The sequence below is a fragment of the Sarcophilus harrisii genome, chromosome 2, assembly GCF_902635505.1.
Source record: "Sarcophilus harrisii chromosome 2, mSarHar1.11, whole genome shotgun sequence".
NCBI classification, from domain to species: Eukaryota; Metazoa; Chordata; class Mammalia; order Dasyuromorphia; family Dasyuridae; genus Sarcophilus; species Sarcophilus harrisii.
Window position 1 is genome coordinate 306754418 of NC_045427.1, and position 27812 is coordinate 306782229.

The window sequence follows — 27812 nt, forward strand, 5'->3', positions numbered from 1 at the left end:
AAGTAACAAATCAGACGGAGAAGGGAATTGGCTCTGTGGGGATTGGCCAATGGGTTTTCAGTATCAAGAAGGGAGGGCGGGGCCAGCCCTTGGCGTAACTGGCACGGCGAGCGGCGCCCTTGTCCCTGCTGTCGCTGCAGTCTCGTTGAGAAGATGACCGTGGAGAGGCCTGCTGCAGCCCGCGAATGCGGAGAACGAGGAAGCCTGGTGAGAAAAAATCGCAGAGGGAGACAGGAGCCAGTATTGGGTTCGGGAACTGTAACCTTGCGGGGAAAGAGACAATCTTCGTTGCCATGGAGACTGGTGGGCGGGGTGGCCCGAGAAGGGGCGGGCCTGAGTGGGCGGTGCGGGGGAGGTAACTGGATCTTGTTTGATTCCTTTTATAAAATGTCGGAGCTTGTGGGTCGTAGAATAGAATCGGCTAACTCCCTCATTTTTAATTAATTTTTTTTTCAAATGAAGAAGTCTATTTTAATACCTCCTCCTTGAAGAAAAATATTTTAGATATAGTATGGCCTATAAGGAGAGGTATTGAGGGAAATGATCGCGATATTAAAAAAAAGAGCCTAAAAACCCATTAAAAATAACTTAATAAGGATGCATAGCCGAGCAGAAGTCATCATGCCGAGAAGAAAAATGAGGCCTACGGAAGGGACATGCTGGTCAGGGAAAGTATTCTTGCCAGCCGCAAAGTTGGTGCTTTAATGAGGGCTTCCTAAATTAGGGTCTCATCTTATCTAATCCAGTCATTTCTAATATTAAATACTACATGAGAGAGGTTGTGCTAAGGTCCGAGGAGACAAAAACAAAAGGAAACACACGGCATTTTCAGTCTTTGTTGTTGTTTGCCTGCGTTTTGTTTTTTCTTGTTTTATTTGATTCTTCTTATGCAGCAAGATAATTGTATAAATATGTATGTATTGGATTTAACATATATATCTGCCATGTTTAACATATAATAGATCGTTTGCCATCTAGAGGAGGGGGTGGGGAAAGGAGGGGAAAATTGGAACGTGAGGGTTTTGCAAGAGTTAATGTTGAAAAATTATCCATGCATATGTTTTGAAAATAAAAAGCACGATTTTTTATTTCCTTCACAAGCTAATTGTACAATATTTCAGAGTCTGATTCTTTTTGTACAGCAAAATAACGTTTTGGTCATGTATACTTATTGTGTATCTAATTTATATTTTAATATATTTAACATCTACTGGTCATCCTGCCATCTGGGGGAGGGGGTGGGGGGTAAGAGGTGAAAAATTGGAACAAGAGGTTTGGCAATTGTTAATGCTGTAAAGTTACCCATGCATATATCCTGTAAATAAAAGGCTATTAAATAAAAAAAAAAGGACGCATTTAAAAAAGAGAGAGAATAATGTCTTCAAGCAAAATATCAGTTTTGCTATTTCCTTGCTATGTAATCTTGAGCAAATCATTCTTTGTGCTGTTTTTTAAATTAAATCTTTTAACTAACAGAAAACTATTTTGTATTCCTATTTTTATTTAAAGAAAAGGAAGACTCTTGTAAAAATGTGCAGTGGTCAAGTAGAGTATTTGGGCATATCCAAAAAATATCCCAGTCTGCTCCCTGAATTGCACCTATTTTCTACAACAATGCATTATCAAACTTAGTGGTGTTGCAAAACCATTGCACAAATCAGCCAGCACAGGTTAGAGACAGTTTGTTCACTTACAAGTATGATATTACCCATCAGTAAATAATGGACACATGTATCTCATTTGTATCAATTCCACAAATGACATGTTATCTCTGGCATGTATGTCACATATATAGTCTCTTGAGCTACCTGATAAAGTTTGGAGAAGATCAGGTTAGGGCACTTAGAAAAGGTGGTGGTGGTTATGGTTGTTTATCCTTTGTCCTCTGAAAGGACATGACGTCAGGAAAGTGATGCCATGATATGCAAATAAATTGGGTTGAGGTGAAGGATGTCTGTGCAAAATCACCAGCCTCACTTTCTCCTCCAGAGCTATCTGGGTCTAATGACAACATACAGTAGGAGGCCTTGCATTTAATAGCTATGTGACGACAAAATCTTTTAACTTCTCAAAGCTTCAGTTTCCCTGTTTTTAAAATAGGAATAATACTTGTACCACCTGTCTTAGAGGGTCGTTGTGAAGTGATTACTTTGTAAACTTAAAAGTATCGTATAAATGTTGATTTATTATTGTTATCAAATTATTTCTGAAGTCCATTACAGTTCTGGAAAAGAGCATTAGAGTCATGAGAGATCAGGTTAGAATTTTACTTCTGACATTTTTTAGCTATCCTGCCCATGGGTCTTAGTTTTCTTATCTATAAAATGAAGATAATAATACTTTTAAAACTTACCTCCTGGGCCAGTGGAGAAGATCAAATCAAAGTATGAAAAGCCTTTTGTAAACCATAAAAGTAATATACTAAGCTTGTATATACCTTAAAGTGCTATATAAATGTCAACTATTATAAAAGATCATGGGTGCCTTTGGGCCTTATGAGTAGAGTGACTCATTCCTTAAGGGGAAATAAGTAAAGTGGGTGAAAGGAATGGTGTGTTAAAAGATTTATCCAAAGTTTATTTTCTGAAAGCAGAGCCAAAATAGTGGAATAAAGACAGGGACTCTCCTGAACTCTCCCCCAAACCCCTCCAAATATCTTTAAATATTGACTCTAACCAAATTTTAGAGCATCAGAACATACAAAGTTTATTCTGATTCTAAAATTGCTAAAATAAGATTTCACAATGCCTATGGTGTTACATATGTATAAGACAAAGATTAAGGGTGAAAGAGCAACATTAACAGAGTTTTGGAAATACAGACATACAAAGAACAATAGTGTAGACTGAAAAACTGGACATAAAGTTTTGGAGAGGTTATTTGGAGAGCATTCAAGGTATGATTTAAGATTATAATTTTACTAAACAACCATTTTTGTTTTCACTTAGGTATTTCTCCCCAAAGAATCCTCAGACACAGAGACAGAGGAAGAACCACATGGGAATGGAATTGTCTTGCACAGGGCAGGGAAACTGGAAGATTTCCTCCATGAAGAGACTGAGACAAACTTGACTACCTCCGACTCAGATGAATACCTTTATGAGATTTTGCAGGCACAGGAAAAAAAAACCAGACACTATTCATTCAGACGAAACTCAGTATATCAGGCAAAGCTGGATGATGAATCCTCTGTAGAAGACAAAGAACTGGAATGTTTTTTCCAAGATAGTAACAGACGGAGACCACAGGCCAAGTTTCATCAGTCTTTTAGGTAAGTTAAATAAGAACTTCTCTTTAGAGTAAGGAGAAAGTTGGGAAAAGTAAACCTCATAAAGGCTCAACTCTTTTGAGAGCCTGTTACTTGTAATTACTCATCTGCCAGTTCTTTATCATGGTCCCATTTTGCTTGTTCTGCTTGTGTTTATTGATCTCTCCCATATTGTAGACTTTACTTCAAAGTAGATAGAATTGGATTCCCATTCTTCTATGAAATTTGCTGAATAGAAATATGCCAATTCTCTATTAAAACCCCTCCCATCTCCTTATAGGCTGCAGATTGCAATGGATAGAGTGCTGGGCCTAAAGTCAGGAAGATTAAATGCTGCCTTAGATGCTTATTAGCCCTTTGACTCCACTTGAGTCATTTAACCCTGTTTATTTCAGTTTCCTCATCTCTAAAATGAGCTGAGGAAAATGGCAAACTGTTCCATTATCTTTACCAAGAAAACTCCATATGGAATCACAAAGTCGGACACAACTGAAAAATAACTGAATAGCTGAAACAAGTCATTTATCCTTCTGTTTGCCTTAGTTTCCTCAACTGTGAAATGGGATTAGTAAAAGCACTGACCTTGCAGAGTTGTTGTGAGAAATAAATGAGATAATATTTGTGAAGTGCTTAACACAATCCTGGCTTATACTAAGTGCAATATAAATGCTTCTTTTCTTCCCTTCCTCCAACCTTCTTAGCCTTCTGTTAAAATTGAGGCCATAATTCCAGTAGATTTGGGATGGAAAATGACATCCACATCCAGAGAGAGAATTTTGAAGAGTAAATGTGATTTTGAAACATAATATTTTCACCTTTTTTGTGGCTATAATTTGTTTGCTTTATTCTTTCTTTGTGATTTTTTTCCCCTTTTGATAATTATTTTTCATACACAGCATGACCAATATGGAAATATGTTTCAAAGAATTATACATATTCAACCTATATCAGATCATGTGCTGTCTTGGGGAGAGTGAGGTAAGAGAGGGACAGAGACAAATTTGGAACACAGAATCTTACAAAATGAATGTTGAAAACTATATATGTATTTGGAAAAATAAAATATTGTTGAAAAAAAATTGAGACCATTTGACATGTTACCTTTTCTTCCATTCTTTTCATCTCAAAATCCCTTAACATCATTTCCCACTCACTCCTCTTTTCCTCAACTCTGATGAAGACCTTCTAGGATCAATTCTCTGCACGTGCACTTGATTCTCTCTTCCCCTATCATCTCCTGTAAATTAGATCCTCAGTTATCTTTTTTCTCTCTAAACTTCAATTTTTCCTATCAACTGGTTCCCTCTGTACTGTTTTCAAACATACCCAAGTTGCCTCCATTCTTATAAAATATTTTCTAGACTCCTACTATTCCCTCAGTCCTACAGCTTTCCTTTCATTCTCAGACTTGAAAAGTTCTCTACATTCATTGTCTTCCCTTCTTCTGCTCTCATTCCTTCATCCTTTACAGTCTGGCTTTTTGAACCTAATCATTACTCAACTGAAAATGTTCTCTTCAAAATTTCCAGTGATTTCTTAATTGCCAGTTCTGATGATTTTTCTCAGTCCTCTCTCATCCTTCTCCACCTGCCTATTGCATTTGACACTACCAACCGTCCTGTCTTCCTGAATATTCTTTCTTCTCTGGTTTGCATGACACAAGTCTCTCCTGGTTTGTTTCCTACCTTTATAACTGTTCTTTCTTAGTCTCGTTTGCTAGCTTATCACCCACATCAGATCCCTTAACTATGGGTAATTACCACAGTTTTTTTTCCTGGGCTTTCCTTTCTGTATTGCCGTCTCTTTCTGGGTAATCTCATCATCTCCCATGAATTTAACTGTCACCTTCATGCAGATGGCTCCCATGTCAACTGTCTCTCTTCCCTGAATTTCAGTCGTATATCATGAATTACCTATTCAATGATTCAAATTGGATATTCCAGAGACATTTTAAACTTAATATATCTAAAACTGAACTTGTTATCTTTCTTAAACTTCCCTACTTCTATACCATCTTCTTTCCAATGTCTCAGGTTGATAATCTCAGTATTATCCTGGGTTCCTTATTCTTATTCACACCCCATATTCACTTAATAATCAGATTTTGCTATTTCTTCCTTTATGACATTTTCACATCCAGTTCCTTCTCTGCACTCATGAAGCCACCACTTCAATTCAGGCCATCATCTCTTGCCTGGATTATTGCAATTGCCTCTTCAATAATCTCCATTTCTCCAGTTTGTTCTCTCTCCAGTCCATCATACTCATTGCTGTTTACTCATTATAAGTTTCCTTAAGTGCAAATCTGTGCAAAATCTACTTAACCAACTCTGGCAGCCTCCTATTGCCTCCAAAATCAAACATGAACTCAGTGCCTATCATATGTGTAGTCAATGTACTAAGCACTGGAAATAGAAAAATGAAAAATATAATTCCTGTCCTCAATGAATTGACAATCTAATGGGGGAAGATAACACATGCAAGGAAGCTAAAAAGCTGGAAGGAAGGAGAAGAAAAGGTACCTGGTACAGAGATAGTGTGAAGGAGTGCGGCTGCTGAAAAATGAAGAGAAGGCTGGCCTAAGATCCCATTTTAAAAGGAGGCATTGAGAGGCATTCTTTGCTTCTTCCTCCAATCCTCCAGTTAGATGGCAGAGGGTAATGGGGCTACTGTAGAATTGTCCCAAAATGGATGAGTTTCCTGAAAATAAGGTTTCTTAGAGACATAATGGAGTGTCTAATCCAAGGAGGGAAAAACGTTTAGCTTTAAAAGCCCTAACCTATCTTCTCTGCTTTTTTTTGGATTTTTCTCTTTCTTCTATGGCACTCTAATCCAATCAAACTGGTCTTTCATCTTGCATCTCCATGCCTTTGTACTGGCTGACCCTAATATCTATAGTGCACCTCTTCCCCATAGAGTCCTTCTCTTCTTGTAGGATGCTTTTCAGATACCATTTTCTGCATTAAGCCTTTTCTAATATCTTCAACTGCCAGTACTCTCCCAGCCTAAATCGTATTTAATTAGTGTGTATATTTACATACACATATATGTATTATCCTTATTTTTAATTATATTTGTGTGTGTGTGTGTCTAGTCTTTCCTATTAAAATGTGAATTCATGAGTAGAGATTGTTTTATTGTATATATTTGTGTCTCTAGAACTTAGGTCAGTGCTTGGCACGTAGTAGGAGCTTAGTAAATATTTGTTGATTGATTGTAATCAATCACAATAAGCATTCTAACAGCTTAGACTTAATCATCCTAACCTCAACTTTCCAGAAATGGCCAAATGTATCCTTTAATGAGCTTAGACAAATAAAGCATATCATATTGAAGTACTTTTAAAATTCTTACATTTAAAATAAATCAATACCTCACATGTTATAGTTGGGTTATAAATACATTCTATAACTTAGATTACTAGATATGAGAAAGATTCCTTCTCCCCAAATAAGCTACTCTCTCCCTAAGAACCAAAAGAAGAAAACAATGTGAGTCAAAATTGGTAGCCATTAATTCTGTTTGTGGGAGAATATTATACATACTGAGATGCTCTGTATAACCCAAGACAAAGGAGCAACAAGTAAGGGAATAGGAATACTGACCAAAGTGTAGGAAGAGTATCCCTTGTCTCTGATGTAACATTTGGAACCTAAGAATATAAGTTTGATGAAAAGAGAACATAGAGGAACCTTCCACTTGGGGTCTTTGGCTGCTGATTCCAGGGTAAAAAGACACTTCCCTCTCTCCTAGATTCCCACAACAGAAGAGGTAACCCTTGACTTTTCCCTCTTCAGATCTAACAGTTTGAAGCGGTCCAGCCCCTTCAGTGACCTTACACAAGAAAACCTGTGTATTCAAGCAAGTTACTTAGCTGCTGCTTCTGGCCACTGCCCACCCAAGAGTACCCTGGCCTGGGTCTCCCTTGTCACAACCCCAGAGCCCTTTCACATGACACTGCGGGAGGCACATAGGAAGTCCAGGTGTCTGCCATCCTGTGCCTCATTTGAACTAAGAAGACAGCAAGCAGAGAAGCAGGACCAGGAGGAAGCCGAGTGCCAGAAGAAGTTCCAGGCTCAGCCAGTGCCAGCCCATGTTTATTTGCCTCTGTATCAGGAGATCATGGAACGAAATGAGGCCCGCAGACAGGCAGGAATCCAGAAGAGGAAAGAACTGCTCCTGTCTTCCTTTAAACCCTTCAGCTTCATGGAGAAGGAAGAACAGAAAAAGGAAGCCATTCGACAGAAAGGTTCAACAGCAATGACTCAAGCAAAGACTTCAAAGCAAAAAGTCACCAGGAAGGTCCCCAAAGCAGTATTGGAGCCAGCCCTGGGTGACAAGCTCAAAGGTAAAACAGATTATCTTCCAAGGCATCCTGCGTCATCTTCTAGTTCCCTAGCTTCTTGCTCTTTTTCTGCATGTAGAAGTCTTATGAATAGAACCTCAAAGGATCTGGACATGTACTCAGAGAAATGATTATAAAGGATTTCAGTTATTTATGAGGTAGCAGCATCTTTGCTCTCTGCACTGCCAAAGGAAGCACTGAGCTGTCAGTGAGTCTCAGCACCATCCTAAGACAAATAGAATACCTCCTATAGTAAATGTGATTATTTTACCTAATTAGCATAATTATAGAACATTTGCTGTTAGAAAGTACATAAGAAAGAAAGAGGAATCTATATCAGGAACAGATTTTTATGGTAATTTTGTGTTCATTTAGCTGATGCTTTTTTCACAGAGCTATAGCTGAAGTTCCTGCGCACCAGAATATTTTGAGTAGAGAACTATATTAGTAATCTAGAAATGTGAGATCAACTCCTGATTCTAGTCCTAACTTAAATGGGAAAGCCATTGGACATGACAGTCAGTGAAATTGCATATAAAATACCTTGAATATTTTAGAAAGAAGATAATATGAGTAAACTCACGGAGATACTTTTTCCAGTTATTAAATATTTGGCTTATTGAAGCAGAGTAACTAATTTGGCTTAGAGCTAAGGAAACCTTAAGGATTATCAATCATCATTGCTGAGATCTAAGCATTTAATGTTCTAGCATATAACATGGGCATGAAAGATCCTGTGTTTTGCCCCTTCCCCCACAAACTTTTTAATTTGCCTTTTCTCTCACAGAAGCTGAACTGTGCAGAAAGCACCGCATACAGAGAAGGGCCACAGATCTCCTGCAGGCAGCCTCATCTCCCATCACTTCTAACAGATACACTGATCCAAAGTCTCGGGTATCCACTCGGACGCGGCAAGAAAAACTGAGTTTCCTGCAGAGAAACTTTGATTTCCAACCAAGGGTGAATCCTAGTGTCCCTGACTTTGAGAGTCTTTATAGAGCCTTCCAAAAAGAAGCTGCCCAGAAAAGGGAGACCCGAGAGGCAACACGAAACAAACCATTCCAGTTGAGAACTGCTAGTCTTCACCACCGACAGAGACCAAGCAAGGAGTCAGGGGAACCAAAGGTGAAGTTACGAGCATTTAGGGAAGGAAAAATAATGCAGAAGCCGAGATATCATGGCAACAGCTGTTTGGACTGAGTGACAAGAAAAGACAATGTGAAGTACAGAGAGTAGTGGTTTGGTTACACTGGAAAAGGGAGAGTGTAGAAATGTTCATTAGCAGGGAGCCAATATTATGCTAGTTCTTCATGGCCTAATAGGGTGGGAACAGGAGAGATGATTTGAATAGTACTGAAAACATGTGAGAATTCAATGTCTTGTGGAGAAAGCCAGATTTTTATAAGTACCAGAAGACAAGAAAAGTATGAAAAGGAGAAATGGACGATGGAGGGAAGTTAAACATTAAGCAGGATTCCAGGGGACTTACTAGCGATTAGAGAATGATAGGAGAGCACTAGATAGTAGAATAGTGTGGAGAAAGGAAATAGAGGAAGAAGGCTTTCAAGCAAGGGATGGCAATTCTGAATCATTAGAATTAGAGGAGTAAGAATTGCATATTTGCTGGCCATAGATTCCAGATAGTGGCCTCTACTTTCCAGCCTCCTGGGAGATGAGCAGGGATAGCACTGATACAGTGTTTCCTTTCCAAACACCCGGGAGCTAAAGGGAAACAGGAAGGGGCATTAGGGAGTTAAAAGTCAAAGGTCGGAGCCCCAAAGCCATTATGTAATTCGTATGTGATGCTGCTTCAAGAGTTTCATTCCAAGATGGCAGGAAAGTATCCTTTTGGCTCAGACCTGGTTTCTAAGGTCCTGGTCCTTTTGACATTTAGCCTGGTGTTTAAAGTCCTGGTTAGGGCAGCTGTAGCCTTTACCAGGAGTCCCTGCCTTTCTAGCTTTAGGTGCATTAGGCAGCCACTGTGTTTTTTAATTGAGGTCATACATGTACTGTCAGACGCTTATTTTGATAGTTGTGCAAAGGATAGGTAGAGAGTAAAGATCCTAGAAGTAGGGCGTCCAGTCTAGAAGAATTTGACAATAATCCTACAGGAAGTGATGAAAACATGAACTCAATTTAAGAGATGTTATGGAAGTAGAATCAATTAGACTTGACAGCTAATTGAATGTGGACAATGACTGTTGTCTAAGGTCCTATTTAGGGCCACTCCAGAGAGACTAAAGACACCAATTTGGAATATTTTCACTCCTTAGTTGAATGGTCTTTGGAATGAATACAGAAACATCTTGTATATCCCAATCACATTTGTTTAATCTTTTCTAGAATCTTCCACAGTCACCCATGGCTCCATTACAAAGGAGCCGCTCTCTGAATGGGCTTGTCTCTCTCTCTCCTAACACCCTTCCTGTACACATCACAGATGCTACTAGGAAAAGGGAATCTGCTGTCAGGTGAGTAATTAAGCCTTTTGATATTTGCTTAAGACAATGTAATATATTCCAAGCAGGATGAGAAGTAACATTTATCCCATGTGCCCAGACTCCACAACTCACACTACTGGAATCCTCAGCCACCATCAATAAGATGAAATTTAGAAGATTAGATAGAATTAGTAGAATTTTACTGTTCTTAATTCCCTGAGTCAAGGTAGGAATATCTATTATACATAATTCTAAATCTGTCTGACAATATCAGATCCTCACATCTTTGCTTCTGAGGCACTGATATGGAAGAAAATTAGTTTGTATTTGGAAAATTGATCAATGATTTTTATTTATTTATTTGTTGAGGCCATTGGCATTACATGACTTGCCCAGGATCACACAGCTAGTGAGTATTAAGTCTGAAGCCAGATTTGAATTTAGATTCTCCTGAATCCAGGACCAGTGTTCTATCCACAGCTCTCTCTCTGTCTGCCCCAGTCAATTATTTCAATAAACTCAAACTGTTCCTTGAAATAAAAACCCATCTTTCAGCTCCAGGCATTTTTTTCTGATCATTCCCCTAGACATGAAATTCTGTCCCTTCTCAGCTCCTGGCTTCCTTTAAGTTCTGAAGAAAATCTCATCTTTCACTTGCAGCATAGCTCAACTCTTCTTAATTCTAGTGTCTTCCTTCTGTTAATTATTCTCCATTTATTCGGTATATATCTTGCTTTGTATATATATTTGTTTACATGTTGTCTTATTAGATTGAAAGCTTCTTGAGGGCAGGTGTTGTCTTTTGTTTATTTTTGTCTCCTCAGTTTTAGCTCAGTACCTTATATACCAGTGCCTGGTACATAGTAAGTGCTTAATAAATGTTGATTGATTGATTGGTATGAAGGTGAGTACAACTTAAGTTATTCATATACCAAATGCTCAGTACCTTATATACCAGTGCCTGGTACATAGTAAGTGCTTAATAAATGTTGATTGATTGATTGGTATGAAGGTGAGTACAACTTAGTTATTCATATACCAAATGTCTGAGGCAATTAGATCATACAGTGGAAGTTTGTTGAATCCAGAGTCAGGAAAACCTGAGTTCAAATTGAGCCTCAGATACTTATTAGCTGTGTGATCTTGGGCAAGTCCCTTAACCTGTTTGTCTTTTCTCTGTCTACCTCTGTTTCTGAATCTTTAAAATGAGAATAATAATAACTCTTATCCTCAAGGATATTGTGAGGATCAATTGAGATGTTTTTTATTTTTGTTCTTCTGAATATTGATTAGAAAGAATAGAGTTTGATCAAGCTGAAGTGTTTCCCAAATTCAAAGAGTTACCAAAGGGAGCTTTTCTGAAGGACCTTTGTTGACTTTCTTCCTCTTCTTGTGGTTTGAGTGCCATTGAAGGGAGGCTCTGTTGAGCAAATCAGTTGTATTCCCATGAGACTGAACTGTATTCTTTTCCTTCATATCTCATACTGCCCCTGCTCTCCCATGTTTAGACTTTGAACCTTCCTCTGTGAGTTAAAATGTGCCATAATTAAAATATTTGCTGCTTTATGCATTACTATTTGATTATTTTATGATAATTCCTGTAAAGTGCTAAAAATCCTTATAAAAATTGACTCAGAGCAGCATGAAAATAGTTAAAGTTTATATGACAACATTAGTTATAGAAAATGAAACTTGAGGTGATCATTCAGTTTGTGTCAACACTAAGTGCTTAATACGGGGGCTTCAGTACTAAGATTGGCGTAAAGGAAGTTAGCAAGAATACGTTGGGAAATTTGATTCAGGATTAAGGAATGTAAGAGAACATGTAGACGGATAATCCTAATCCTCGTACCTGTTTATCTTGAACACATTTTCCAAGAAGAGATTTGGAAGGTGTTAGATATCAATGAATGGAAAAGCAGTGCTTACCATTATTCCAAGGTAGTTTGGGGGATACAATACAAAAGTTAGATGGCTCTTTTTAAGTGCTTCTTGGTGTCCACATAATGTTAAAATACCTCAATGAAGACCTCTAGCATGTTGCTAAAGGGATGAGATGCCTGTGTCCAGAGGGAGACCTCACTGGAAATTTCATTTCTGTTTTCTCTAGGTGAATGAATTTGCATTTACAAAGCCCCATGGACTTAACTATTCTAATATTGTGAAGATACACTTTTGCTTTCCTAATAGGCAAGAAACTTGGTGGAAATCTAGGTTTGCTCCAAGTTTCTGCAACCATGGATATTACTTTAGTTCACTGTTTTGACTGAATGATCAATTAGTTGCCTTTGGTAATGTACAGCTATAAATAAGTCAATATATTTAGTCCCAAAGAACCTTGTAATTCCCTCTTCAAATGCTAGGGTTTGATAAGCATATCTTCATAGAGGCCCTTAAGAATTCATTTCTATGCAAAAACCTACAAAGATATAGACAAAAGCTGCAACTAAATATACATATATTTATATTATAAAGGAAAGCTTCATTAAAGCTTAAAATTGCCTTTTTTATAACATCATGTATGTATAGTTGTGTGTATGTGTGTGTGTAAAAAGTACATACAACATATCATTAAGTCTTTTTCTTCCTTGTTCCTTTTAGATGCTCCCTTGAAGAAAAAAAAGATAAAGAGAATGAGAGTGCCCTCTGGATGGAGCAACATAGGAAGAAATGTCAAGCTATGCATAAATCTGTGACCTTGAGAGCAAAAGCCATGGATCCCCATAAAAGCTTAAAGGAAATATACAAAACAAAGCTGAAAGAGAATTGGTTAGTATACTTCAAAAAGCAAACAGATGTGTCTTGGAGGTAATAGTAGGCACTTAATAAATGCTAATTGACTATGAGTGCTGCAAACGACAGTAAGTCTTGAAAAAAGGTAGAATTACAAGATAATTGGATATTTTATATAATGATCCAGTGAGCTAGTTGTAGCAGAAAATAAATTCTTTTGCTAAAAGACAAATTTGGAAATTACTGTATTCCAGTTTGAAACAAAATGGAATGTTTTATGGAAATCTTGTTAATTTCAGGCTGAATGATCAAAAAAGGACAAAAGAGTATAAGAAAGAACTGGAGGAAATGAAGAGAAGAGTCCAGAATAGACCATATCTCTTTGAACAAGTGACACAGGTAGAATTCCTTTTAAAATTGTCTTTTTTTTTTTAATCTGCTTGGGTTGGATATTCTTCTGGAAGAATGTTTTTTAATGATCCTCTAACATTTAGGTGTCAGGAATTAAATAATTAACTCTAATCTCACAGAGAAGATGTGAGTTGGATGCTTTATTTTGTAAAATCACTATCATTCAAAAAAATCTTTTTATCTTGTACAAGTATACTTCTTGGGTAATGGCTTCCCCTCACAGAGTACAAAAAATGATATACTTTAAACAGTGTCTTCTCCATTGCTGTTTTTATTGCAGTCTAGAGTTCACGTTAAATAGCATCAAGATCATTTTATGTATTCCTCAATATTTCCTCCCCAGGTAGCTCTTGAGATTTTAGTAGGATTAGGAATTTTACAGGATCGGTTTAGGTGCCCTGAACCTCAGCACCACCTTGCAGAATCCTTTTCAGAAAAGGTGGTAACAAAATGGTTATTCGGTGGTCTGTGGATGGAGAAGATAGATCTTTATAAGACCCATTCTGCTGGTCTTTATCCCAACCAATTTTGGGGAAGCTAAAGTTTAGTTAAGATTTTCTTGGAAAATCTAGGAATGACATAAGCCATCTTAAGGTTATTAAAGGCTAGATTTTATTCTACCCACACATCTAGAATTAAGATTCCATTTTTGCCCAAGGAATTGAGATACCAGTTGGGTTTCCTCAGTCATCTGTTTGGAATTCCTGGGCACTCAGATGTGTCCCACATGCCCCAGCAAGTACCTAATTGACTGATTGAAAGCTGGAGAAAATAAATTATCATGACCCTCATCTGCCAGCTCTTGTGCTAAAAATGAGTGAGAATAATTTCATATTTCTTAACTTCTTTAAGTTAATTTTATTCAAACAATTGGCTTCAATATCAAATCTCATTGTAGCCTATAAACCCCATTTCTCCAAGAAAGGTACAGAGTTTCTAAGTATGATTTTATTCTTAACACCTTAAGAGGCCACAAAAGATCCATGCCCAAGATTAATATGGAACACAAGGTAGAGAGGGAGAAATGGATACACAAGTTACAGATATCTAATTTCTCACTTTCCAGTTCTGTGCCAGGAAAGAGGCAGAGCGCAGATACCGAGATATATTACAAAAGGTCGGTTTAGATGAGGACTTTGTTATGAACAAAGGACAGGATGCCATTGATTTGGAATGGAGTGAAGAAGACAGAGAAGAAAGTGATTCCCTCAGGTATTTGTTTTCTAATCTTTTTTTTAGAGTGAATTGTTACCCTCTGGCCCAAGAGGTTGATGTTGTTACAATATATTATAAATTTCTATTTGATATGTCTTGAATTAATTTTGAAATTAATAACCCATATTTATCTAGGGTCACTTCTAAGGATTTTAGAGTATCTTATCTGATGCTTTTTTATTTTTAAAGTTCAGCTTTGAGTTCAGTTTCATTCTTTCAGGTTATATTCAGACCAGTTAAAATTTGAGTCACATTAACCAACTGACAATATCTAATTTCAAGATCAGCATTTATTATGATTGCTTGTGAGCTGGGCTGTGTCAGATGCTGAAGATACTTAAAAAAAAAAAAATTTAAAAAAGCAAAAGCAAAGATAGTCCCTGCCCTCAAAAAGGTGGAGAAAACCTTCACATAAATAGGTGTGCTCCAGGAGGTATAGTGAGGTGATAGGAGCCAGAGGCACTGGGAAAGAAACGGTAGACTTTAGCTGAATACTGAAGGAAGTCAAAAATTTTCCAGAGGTAGAAATAAAGAGAGAAAACCTCCTAGCAAGAAGGCTTAGAGAGTAAAAATGGAGGATTCCTTAACAGGAATAGTAATTAGACCATATGGCTGGACCACAGAATGTGCAGAGGAGTCAATCATGTTTAAGATTGGAAAGACAGGAAAGCATCAGGTTGTGAAGAGCTTCACATGTAAAAGAAAAGCTTACATTTGATCCTAGAAGTAATAGGTGCCAGTGTAGTTTATTGAGTGGGGCTAATGTGGATGTGTGTGTGTGTGTGTGTGTGTGTGTGTGTGTGTGTATACACCTACAGCTTAGGAAAATTACTTTTGACAGCTGTGCAAAGGATGGATTAGAGTGGGGAAAGACAAAACAGGTATACCAATTAGAAAGCAATTGTAAGTAGTCTTAAGTGAGAACTGATGAAGACTTGATCTCTAGGATATTGTTTCTTTGCATAAAAAAAAGTATGTTATGGAGAAAGAAATGACAAGATTTGGCAACTGATTATTTATAGGGTGAATAAAAGTGAGGAATTGAAAATGGTACAGAGGTACAAATGTGAATGATTGGAAAGATGGTAGTATCCTTGTCACAAATAGGAAAATTTAGAAGAAGCTCATGGTTTTAGGGGAAAGATAAAGAACATACTGAATTTGAGATGATTAGAGAATATCTAGTTCAAAATGTTTAGTGGGCACTTGGTGATGCAGGCCTGAACTGCAGGAGGAAGACTAGATGGAACTCTTGGAAAGAGATCACCAAAGGGTATAGGAAGAAAAGAGATAAGAAATCACTTTTTAAAGTTCTGCGTCAGATTGTTTTAGAAAGGAAACTCATTTGAACTGGCTTAATTGTGTAGTACAGCCAGTCCCATTTCCTACTCAACCTGGACTAACTGAAGCTCTCCCAAAATCCGACAAATGTTAGACTACAAGCTCTTAGAAGACAGAGTCTTTGTATCCATGTATGCAGTGTCAGATATGGGGGAGACATTTTAAAAATGCTTGTTTATTGTTTGATTTCTGAATTACATATAAAAGAGGAGAGAGGGGTTAGAGTAGTCTTGAAGCTCAGTTTTGCACGATATACTAAGTTATAATAGCTTTTACATTTTTACTTTTGGGAATAGTTTTCCCCCAAGCCCTTAAAAATAAGAAACATCTTAAACCCTACTAATAGCTAACATTTATTCTGCAGCCACCAGGGAAGCAAGGAACTGTTTAGTAGTAGTTCACAGCAAGATTCAGAAGAATCCCTAGAAGAAATGAAACATACTTCCTCGGAAGAAGATTTTGCAGACCTGTCCTTTGAATCACTAGATACTTCAAAATCATTTGCCTGATCCTTCTCCTCCAAGTACTGCTTTTGGAAAAGATGCTAAGCCACTAGGTAGGTTGGGGTTTTTCAAGAAGACAGGCCAGGAAGTGACTGAACCCTCATGGAGCATTGTTTTACTTGTGAGTTGATATTTAAAACCATACGTTGTGGGACAGCTCTTTTCAACACAGGAAGCTTTGCTTCTCATTATGGAGATCTGATTTCTCTTCCTGGACTTTGATCCCTCAATCATCCCCTTCTTTCTTGTATCTTTTTTCTTTTCTCCATTGAATCAGTCCTTTCCACTTTCATTCATTCTCAGGTCTCCTCCAGCTTAACCAAAACTCCCAAACCTTTCTACTTCACGCTACCTTTCATGCTACCTTTCTCCCCTTTTTTTCACTTCTTGGCCAATTGAAATCACAGAACTTTAGAGTTGGAAGGGGTTCCAGTGATCCTTCAGTTCAACCTATTCTTAGAGGGGGATGGGCAGGGAGGAGGGGAGGAGAGGAAAGGGGGTAGAGAAATGCCACTACAAACTTCCAGAGAAGTAGTCATCCAACCTTTGCTTGAAAACTTTCAAAAAGGAATCACCCACTACCTTTTGGAACAGCCCATTCTACTTTGGAGCAGTTCTAATTTTAAATAAGTTTTTCCTTACATCATTTCCTAAATTTGCATCTTTCCTGGTTCTATCCATTGCTTCCTAGTTTGGCCTTCTGGGGCCCAACAGAAAAAGTCTAATTTCTCAAATGACAGTTTTTAGATACTTAAAAAAAGCTATCTTATCTCCCTCAAGCCTTTTCTTCTCTCAGCTAAACATCCCTGGTTCTTTGAACCATTCCTCACATGGCAGAGGTTCAAGGGCCCCTCACCCCTTTCTGTCTGCCTTTCTCAAATGGGGGACCTAGACATAGGCACAGTACAGTGGAACTTATTATCCCTGCAAACTAAGCTTCTATGTTTATATCTCTATTTCCTTGCTACTCACTTATTCCTCAGTCCCTTTTAATCTGTTACCATAGGTTTACAAGATTGTCTTTCAAAATGACAAATCCATTAACCCCTCCTTAGTTCTTATTTTTTGCTGAATTTAATCAAAACAAATTATCCTTGAAATCTACATTTTATATTTTTGACACATTCCCTTCCCCTTTTCCAAACCTTTTTTTTTTTTTGACACTTTGATTTCCTGGTTTCCCTCCTATCCCACTAACCATAACTCTGCTTCCTTTTCCCTCATATAGGTAGGTGTTCTTCAGACTTCTGTCTTCAACCTATATCTGTCTCTGTTACATATGTCTCCCTTCACCAAGTTATCTGCTCTTGTGGCTTTAATTATTACTCATGGATGACTCCTAAAATTAGCTCCAGCTTTTCTCTGAATTTCAGACCTATATTCCCCACTTTGTTGAACATCTCTGTCACCAATATTGCAGTAGATCCATGATCTCATTGATACAGGTGCTTTTGTAATCCATCTATGTATGGTCTTCCTATTCAGATGTCATCCAAGTCCTATTAATACTCTAAAGAAGGTCAGTATACCCAATGTGTTGGGAGCTTTCGTCGAGTGCTTCTTGGCTTCTGATTCTGTGAGGATACTGGGGGAGCCATATAGGTTTGTCTATTATTTATCCTTCATTGTCATTGAAACCCACCCCTATCTTTTTTTTTTAACCATGTATTTCCTTGATGACATCCTTTACAGTGCTTTGCCTTCATAATTTTTCATTTTAATGTGTTTCATGTTCATGACAACCAAACAGTTTTCCATTGCCCTTTGGGTCATCTTCAACTTCAGTTTTCTGGAATCTCTAGTTTGCCACATTCTATTAATCGCAGCCATATAAAATTACCAAAAGATATTAATATTAAAAAGGCATGCTTTCATTTTAAGTTAAAGTTTGAAATCATTAAAAATTCCATATTTCCCAAGTTTGCCATATTTCCTCCTCTTCTTCCTTCCTCCTCTTCCTGGTTGGTTTTAGGCTAATCTCCTCTATTTGCAGCATCAGTCCAAGATATATTCCCCTCTACTCTCTGTGATCTAGCCAACTTGGCCTTTTCTCTATTTCTCACGTGATACTTCATCTCCTATCTGTGTATTTTTTCTGACCAACACACCTGAAATGCATTATTTCCTCAGCATTTCCTTTTTTCCTTTAGCACACAACTTGAGCAACATCTTGGCCATAAAGCCTTTCCTGACCTCCTTTGTTTGTTGTTCATACCCTTCCTCCCAAGTACTTTACATTTGACTGTTCATTCACTTTGTTTATGCTGTACATACTCATGTATACTTAAGCCCCCCATTAGAATGTAAACTTCTTGTGGTTAGGGATTGCTTCATTCTTTGTACCTACATCTCCAGCACCTAGTACAATATGGGCACATAATAGGCGCTTAATAAATACTTGATTGTCTAAGTAAAAGTCATTCTTCAACCACTTGGCTTTTCTTGTGTGCATACCAGGCCAAACTCCTTAAGTGATTATAGATCTCCTTTAGAAGACTGTAATGTTCTGGGATTTGATATAATCAGTACAATGTCACATGCAAATAGAAACTGTTATAGTATCATCTATAGGAAATCCCTTCCTTGTTTTGGTCTGCACTAGACTTCCATGCCAGTGGTGAAAACTTTTGGTGAGTACACATCTCCCTTTTATCACCTGCTTATGATAATTGGGGCATTTAGGTGGGTGTAGTGGATAGAATGCCAGGCCTGTAATCAGGAAAATTCATCTTTGTGAATTCAAATCTGGCCTCAGGATATTTATTAGGTATGTGACTGGGCAAGTCACTTCACCTCGTTTGCCTCAGTTCCTTATCTTTAAAATGAGATGGAGAAGGAATGGCAAACCACTCCAATCCTTTTTGTTTTTTTGCTTAATGAGACAATTGGGGTTAAGTGACTTGCCCAAGGTCACACAGCTAGGAAGTGTTAAGTGTCTGAGGTCAGATTTGAATTCAGGTCCTCCTGACTTCAGGGCTGGTGCTCTCTATCCACTGCGCCACCTAGCTACCCCTACTTCTAGTCCTTTTGCCAAGAAAACTCCAGATGGGGTCATAAAGAGTTAAGATACAACTGAAGAATAACTGAACAACAATGATAATTGAATCATTACCTGAGGTTCTCACTGTTGCTATAAGAATCTTGTGAAATCCTGACATATGCATGGAAGGGCACCTTTTTGGAGGAGAACCATTAAGGTGTTCCGATCTGCCAAATGAGGTATTTTTGTTGGTTTTGTCTTAAAAACAAGCACAGTGATAGTCTGTCATTTTCTGCTTCCCTCAGTGAATTGCATGATGGTAAAGATGGCCTGCTGTGAAATATTGTTTACAAAAGCCTTGTGCTTTTCAGAGAGCCTCAGCAAAAATGTCTTCGATGTACATTATTCACAGAGAAATTTTGTATAGAATGTAAAGATATGTTGGCTGATTGGTAGTTTGCTTGGATACCTTTTAATAGTAGTAACGCCTGAGATTTTTTCTTTCTTTTGTGTCTTTCCCTTCTTCAGATACCTTGAGAATGACTCAGTTCCCTCAAAACTGTTGCCTGCAGCACAGATAGTATTCTGTGTATATTTATTTGGTTCAGGCCAGCTATATTTTTTGAAAAAAAAAAAATCTTAAAGTTCCACTTCCTCTATAAGCACAATGTAACAATAGATAAGCTTGTGATGTTAGAATTCATATGTAGTGGCTCAAAATCTTTGTGATCTTTTCCAGCTTTTGGCAGTTTGTCCTCTTTCAAACTTAAATGCCCTTGGGAAAACTTTTGCTTATTAGTTGGCTCTCTTGCTAACCTTTCTTTAAATCAGTTTTCTATATTGTAGAATACAAGACCCTTGTGCTGGGGGAGGAAGTGAAGATCTACTTTTTTCAGTGAGAACAAAGTTTGAGTCAAAGTCAGAAGCCAAGAAAGAGTAACAGCAAACTTGTTCCAGATGATTGAATGCAGTGCAGTTATCATTAAATCCTTAATGCACAAAAGGGGTCAGATTTTTTGCATGTTGAAAACATCAGTTGGTGGACTCATGACACAGTTGTGTTCTGTTTCCATAACTATTTGCTTCATTTAAATATAAAGTATGTAAAATTGAAGTTTAATAATCTTTACATGGAAATATTACATACCATATAATATCCATAACATTTTTCACCATTCCTTTTGACAAGCTAGTTTCAAAAGATTAAAAACCTAAACCTAAACCTCGGCGATTTAACAAATCGAAATAATTCAGGAATGATTATAATCACTGGAAAATTTCAGTATTTAAATCTATTAATTTTTATTGTTCTTAACTTTTGAAGTGTAAACATCCCTTCATAATGGATAAAATACATAATCAATTTGAAGGGAAAGTCTACTTGAGCAGCTGAAACTAGTAAGAGCAAGGACAACAGTCAAAATACAGAAAAACTAAGTAAAAAGCTAAAAATTCTGAAACTCCACCTTATCATTGGGTTTCACAAGTACTGTTACTGAATGGTAAAGAGCATTCATTATTTGCTTTGCATGAAAATTTGAGCTGCAAAGTGAATGAAAAACTATAAAGTGAAATATCCTGAAAATGTATATATGAAAAATATGAGCAAGATTACTTTTCCAGGAAAAAGAAACAACTATAAATGCTTTTAATGGCAAATTTTTTTTAAAAACCAAATAAAATTGCTTCCAGAATTGGATAGTATAAAAACACTCTTTCGGTAAGAAAAATATTGGTATACTATCTGCAGCGGTTGAAACGTTTGGTATACTATATGCTAAACAGCTTTGATTGGTTGTTCTTGCAAGAATGATTGGAAGAATTGCTCCTATTTTTAAAGATCTTGGTGACCAATCATTTAAGAAATCAAAATCTTTCTTTTTTGCATTGAAAGTAGATGAAGTAAAGGATTAATTATGATCACTTGATTGAAAAAATAGAAAATATATAATCTCCCAAATATTTTAGTGCAATTTAAAACTATTAGAGCTTAAAATCACAGAGACACTTTGGGGGCACCTTATATTGCTAAAACTTATATTAGGAAAGATTTGCTATTTGACAGACTCATACATAATACTGTCACAAGATAAATTTTCAATACACTTGTTTTTAAATGGAAAAAAAATGTTAACTTAGAATATACTAGAAGGCATTCAATTGATACCACGTATCATTCAGAGATGTGTTACCACACAATAGCAATTTGGACATAGTATATGCTACAGTTCTTTAAATGACTGAATAACTTTACAGAAAATATACCAAAAGCATGGCTATTTGCAAAACCATGTAATCAGACAATAGTATTTATGTCTTACTATAAAGCATGAGTGGGTTTCTCATTACAGAGATATTATAAAAAATTGCCAATTTTTTTTAGTGATAATAAATATTAAACAAATGCATTTTGTAACAAATTTTCATGTGAAACCTGAGTATTTGGTGGATATTCCTGAAAAACAGAACTCAAAATCAGTACAAGATCCTAAAATTCATATGCTCAGATAAGGTGACTATGTCTGGGATGTTTCCCAATTTTTAAAAATAACTTATCCTGCAAAGGAAAAATTTCAAAAGACCCGTTTATTACTTTGCTAGTCTATAAGAAGTAAATAATTTTATTTCTAAATACAAACTGACAAAAGAATCCATATGTCCATGAACAAATAGGATTCATTTGGTCTTTTTCCATTGAAACAAAAGTCTCTCTTGCAGTAGTACTAAAAATTGAAATAAGCATTTGAACCTGATAATGTGTTTCGGCTATGGTGAATCCTTTATCAAGCAAAGCAACAGAAATTCTATTGCTATTCCTAATATTTGTTTTCCACTGTAGCCACTGAAGACAAAATATCAGTTTTGATTATTGTTGAAAAATAATTGAGTTAGAATACCCATCAAAAACAAGCCCAACTATTACATTTTAATGTTACGTGAAATTTGTATGATTTTATCAATGTTACAATTGTTTGAGATGTTATAAAAATAAAATCTTAACTTTATTTCAACAAAATATGAGTCAAGAAAATCATTTGCATAGGTTGTCATATGAAAAGGGGCATGTATCTAGTCATAAGAACTCTAAATCAATCATTTCTGATTAGACAAATGAAAATTATAACAACTCTGAGGTACCATCTCACACCTATAAAAGACTAATATGAGAGAAAAGAAAAATGCCAAATGTTGAAGGGGGGGATATGGGAAAATTGGGACATTAATACAGTATTAGTGGAGTTGTGAACTGATACAACCATTCTGGAGAGCAATTTAGAACTTTGCTCAAATGGCCATCACTTCTAGGTCTGTATACCAAAGGAATCATAAAGAGTAAAGGACCTACATGTACAAAAATGTTATAATATGTGCAAAAATATTTAAAGCAGCTCTATTTATGTTAGCAAAAAAATTGTAAATTGCGAATATGCCCATTAGTTGGAAAATGGCTGTATAATCTGTGATATATGAAGGTAATAGAATATTACCATTGTGCTATAAGAAATGAAGAGGAACAAGCTTTCAGAAAAACATGGAAATATTTACATTACTTTATGCAAAATGAAATGAGAACCAAGAGAACATTGTACATAGTAACAGCAACTCTGTATAATGATCAGCTATTAATGTTTAGCTCCTCTCAGTTATAGTGATCCAAGACAATTCCAAAGGATTTTCTAAATGAAAATGCTATCCACATCCAGAGAAAAGAACTGATGAACTCTGAAAGCAGATCCAAGCATATTGTTTTTACTTTATTTTGCGTGTGTATTGGGGGGTGGAGGTAGTTTCTCTTTGGGTCTGTTTGTTTCTTCTTTCACAACATAACTTCAGTCCTATCAGTAATCAAGTTGCTTATTATTTTAGGAAAAGGGGAAAGAGGGAGAAAAATTTGGAACTCAATCTTGTAAAAATGAGTGTTAAAAATTATCTTTTTATAAATGGAAAATATATAATACCATTTTAAGAGAGTAATGCTTGGAAACTTCTTTTTTTTTAAACCACTGCCACCATCACTGCAAAAGCATAAGACTGGGGGCCATTTTGAATTTTAACTATTATTGTTGTGATGAGCTCCTGTGTACTTAGGCTGGATCTCAAAAGTATAAAGTATGCTGCCAGGATCATATTTGAAGCCTTTCCACCATGGCTGATAGCAATTGGTAGCAGCACTTTGCACAATCTATAATACTCTAGGCATAGCCATTGAGAACCCAAGATCATCTAGAAGACTTTTTGGAAGGCAACTCTAGCAGCACTAGAAAAGTAACATATCTTAAACATAATTTACCTTTCTTATAAAGCCTTTTCTTTGATTTTTATATTTCTATTACCAACAGCATTACTGTCTATATTCAAAATCTGTCACCTTTACCTACAAATTAATCTTCCTAATGCATAGATCATACCCTGTCTCTTCACTCAAAAACTTTTAATGGCTGTCTTATATTGCCTAAAAGATAAAGTCTAAATTCCCTAAACTTGGCATTCAAGGCTGCTCACCCCTTGACTGTAACATCCAGTTCTACCTTGAAATAAATTTCTTAAACTACTCTAACAGACTACATTGAATCTTTGAATACACATTTTTCCTGTGTTGTTGGTGTCTGAGCTCATACCATTTCAAATGGAATAATCTCCCCACCATTTCAACCTGCTGAATAGTTACTTCTTCCCAGGTAGTTATTTCTCCTCCTCAAACTGTTCAGTATACTTTGTCTCTCTCTTACGCACTTAAATAAATGTCTTGGGTTTCAAGGAGATAAATTGTCTTGCTTATGTTTGCAGCTGCCTAGTGTCTTGCAGATAATAGATACCCAATAAAAGAAAATTGGAAAAAGCAGCGTGGGCACTTTATGAGAAAAGTTGCAACACCAGGTACGTAGTGTACATGGATGAATTCACAAACCAGGGTTGCCATGAATAGAAAAGTAGGTAATTGGGAAAAAAAAAAATGAAAGAGGCATTCATTCCTATGGAAATGGAAAGGACACAATTTCAACCTTCAAGCCTAAAAGTTTGCAATGTAATTTGCAGAGAACAAACTTTAGGAACAGTACAGGTTACGTCTGTTTTATGTGGAAGAGTATTTCTTGCTACATTAGAGGAGAAAGACTTAGTATTTCCTCACTAATAAGTCTGAGGCAAAAACAATAAAAACTTATTTTCACATACCAGAAGTTTCTGCAATATAACACTGAATATTTTTGCTTCTGAAAGAAGGGATTTTGACAATGATTAAATCAACATAATTAGGGATGTCCCACTTTCTTTAAAAAAAAAAAAAAAAAAAAAGGCTACTACAAAAGATAAACCCTTATTGAATTTTTGAACTGTCATTTGGAGAAATAAAAATTTAGGAAATTATGGTACAACTCTCCCAGACTGCTTTTGATTTGATAGTACCATTATGGTTACAACTAATAACCACCACCAAAAAAGTTCCACTAAGAGAAGAGTCAGAAAGCTTAAGTTGAAGTTCTGCTTACTAATTATATGGCACTGGAGAACTCATATATCTTGTCTTCTCATCTATAAAATGATGTTAGTTATACTACCTCTGCCACAAGATTAGGATGAAAAAACTGTTCCATAAGCTTCAAACAATATAAGAGTTATCAGTGATTGAGCTCCTGGAGTTTCTAAGCTGGTTTTCTCATATGTCCCTTTACTTTTGAAAAGAACAGCAGGGAACAGAAATACCAGACATGTTAGTTGCTTGGAAAGACTTCATGGAAGTGATGATTTAATTGGTCTTCAAAGGATGAGTAAGATTTCAGAAAGAGGGTAAGAACATTCCAGGTATGAGAACCAGAATGAAAACAAAAGGTAGAAAAGGATAATATATGCCTAAAGGATTAACTATTTTAGTTTTGGACTGAAGTATAGAGTATGAAGAAAATAATATGAAATAATGCTGGAAAGGTATAGTAGTTTCAGATTTTAGTGGTTCTGGAATATCGGAACTTATATTAAGAGCTACTTCCACAGGAAGATGCCAAGGCTGGGAATAAATAAACAATGGATCTAAGGAGAGAGATTACCTTTGTGGGAAGACCTCATAGGTTCTATCAAAGTATTGTAAGAATTTAAAGAAGGCCTGTGTTTAGAATTAGTGGCAGTGGAAATACAAAGTGGAAGGCATGTACCCAGAGTTTTTGCAGATAAGGAATTGACAAGTTAATTGTCTATATATGAAAGATGAGAAGAGAAATAGTTAAAGATAATATCAAGATTCTGACCAAAGGAGAATAAATTAAATAATAGAACCCCAGACACAAATGATGAAATCAATTGGTTTAGGGGGAAAATATTATCAATTTTTCAATGTGTGGAGTTTGAGGTATCTCTGGGAAATCCATGTAAAGATTTATAGGCAATGCCACTGAAAGCTTATGGCTAAAACCACAGATAATAGAAATCACCTAAAGAGAAGGTAGAATTATTATTATTAACCAAGGGAATTAAAGAAAGGGGGAGTTTGGAAAACTGTCTTTGGCTAGACACCTGGCATAGAGCTGGGACTTAATATCCACAACTCCCAAGTCCTCTCTCTTTTGGGGAAGCTGAATATCAGAAATATACACAACTATCTATCCAAGACAACAGGAAGGTACTTTTTTTTTTTCCAACCTTATCCCCTCTGAGGGGCACTGACCTTCAGCTCCATGCAAGGAGGGGAGAATGATTTTTTTAATAGCCATCTCTGAAGAAGTTGAGAAAAATCCCTGAATTGATAGTGTTCACAATCATTCCAAGTCTCTTTCCCTAGATTTTCCAAGGGAAGCAGAATGATGCAGTAAAGAAAGAACTGAAATTGGAGTCAATATGTATTAAATTCTGGCTCTGCTACTTACTACCTGGGTAAGCTAAATCAACTCATATTGCATCTCTGGGTCCCCTTCCCAGATATATAAAATGATTTGGACCAGATAACCCTGATAGTCCTTTACCCAACTTTCCTTATACAAGCTAAGTTCAGTGACTATTGGGTTATCTTGTCTAATTTGTTTTATAGATGAGAAAACTTGGATGAAGTCTTCATAAACAAGTCTCATTGCTCACAGAGTGCAATTCTACTTGGTTGTATTGAGTTCTGAGGATAAATTAAAATGTGTGCTCTTCCAAAAGGAAAGAGATTAGATTATGGCATTTATTCCCATGCTAAAGAAGATGAGTATCATCCAAACAAGGAGACAAAAAAGAGCTAAGCTGTTGGTTTGTTTATTTAAAGATAAAACAAATGAAGCTCATCATCTGATTTTTAAATTAAAAATCTTTAACATGCTACCATAAGTTTTAGAAACTAAGAAAACAGTATGGGGCAAAGTGACCAAGTAAAGGTGGGTAGGAGAATGCCTAGGGCATCTCAGCCCTAGGGCCAAGGGGGATTCAAGTAAATTTTATATTTGCAGCCCAGCAGGGGGAAAACTCCTGCTAAGTGACCAAAAGGAAGAAGGTCACTTAGAATTAATAACACCCCATCCCCCAAAGCAACAAGGCATCTTGAAATCTCAGCTTCCTGGAGCAGTTTTGTTGTCTCATAGGCAGAACTGTATTCATCCATGTGAAAAAGATAGCTGAGGCAGGATGAAAAAGAGAGTCTTCCTCCAATCAACTGTAACATTCCATGTTAGCTGATGCTTTTAAATCAAATTCACCTTCTGGAAAAGTCAGCCCCAAAATGCAATAGGAAGAGGAGAGACAGTTACCCAGTTCACATTCAGTGCTTTATTCCTCCTCTGCATCAGATGGGAAGTGTGAAGAGGCCTCAAAACAATGCTCACTCCCACATTCATTCTGTGTGCAAGGGGAAGATGAATGAGGGCCAGAGTCATAGCCTGCATCACAGTTTCCTTTTGGTTAGTTCTGTCAGACCATAAACTAAAAGCATTCTGTACCACAATGTGTGCACTTGGGATTCAAGCATACAGCCAGTTCTTCCAAGAATCAACACTCACTCTGATGTCCATTTTTCTGATATACCACCTTGTTTTAGCAACTGTAGAAAAGAAAAAAAAAAAAGAAAATGAACTAAAATCACCTCCCCATCCCTAAAGTCTTCTCTTACTTTGAATAGCAGTTTCCATTTAACTAGTCACTATATGTAACCCAAATATACACTTCTGGGTTGGCCTCCAATAGAATCTTAGACAACTGAATAGATAACCAATTCTGGTTATTTTAAACTACTGCCTCTATTCCTATCTTTCTCCTTGGAGGTCAGTATAAATCAGTTCCTCCTTGGATGCTGTTATTTTCTCTTCTACACGTAGAAATAACATCTACAACGTTATAAAGTGGATGCGTGAAAGTGAGAGGATGAGAAAACTGAACTACCGAATTCAAAAAATGAAAAATAGCATTTCTGATCAGCCAAACCTTCCACTTCAGGAAACATTGCCATTTTGATGGATGGCCAGTTTGCTTAAAGCTAGACTGTTGTTTAGATATAATAAGAAATTATTCAGGGTGCCATCATCACTAGAGCTAAAGTAAGAAAATATTAAGGTTTGCTTCCTTTTTTATACTTAGTGTTATCTAAGCCAGAGTTTTAACTAATCTCCACATTTAT

The 27812-nt window shown here is 36.6% G+C and overlaps 2 protein-coding genes across 6 annotated transcripts in view; one reads left to right on the forward strand and one right to left on the reverse strand.

Annotated features, from left to right (window-relative positions):
• The first annotated feature begins 50 nt into the window (after window positions 1-50).
• On the forward strand, window positions 51-21585 carry FAM161B (FAM161 centrosomal protein B). Of its 2 annotated transcripts, none has more exons than XM_031952537.1 (10): window positions 51-207; window positions 2949-3271; window positions 7066-7616; window positions 8401-8738; window positions 9957-10084; window positions 12656-12823; window positions 13087-13186; window positions 14265-14410; window positions 16119-16310; window positions 20069-21585. In XM_031952537.1, exons 1-9 carry the CDS (start codon window positions 154-156, stop codon window positions 16261-16263), a joined length of 1953 nt encoding a protein of 650 aa, XP_031808397.1. In that variant the 5' UTR covers window positions 51-153; the 3' UTR covers window positions 16264-16310; window positions 20069-21585. The 2 variants fall into 2 exon arrangements, with proteins under 2 accessions (XP_031808397.1, XP_003756329.1); XM_003756281.4 differs by having other exon boundaries at window positions 20084-21585.
• A 4863-nt stretch (window positions 21586-26448) lies between these two features.
• ZNF410 (zinc finger protein 410) overlaps window positions 26449-27812 on the reverse strand; it is a 34639-nt gene continuing 33275 nt past the window's right edge. For all 4 annotated transcript variants that reach the window (XM_031952542.1, XM_012548196.2, XM_012548194.2 and 1 more), the window contains one exon: window positions 26449-27239. The gene's annotated coding sequence lies outside the window, so the exon portion shown is untranslated. The remainder of the gene's footprint in view (window positions 27240-27812) is intronic.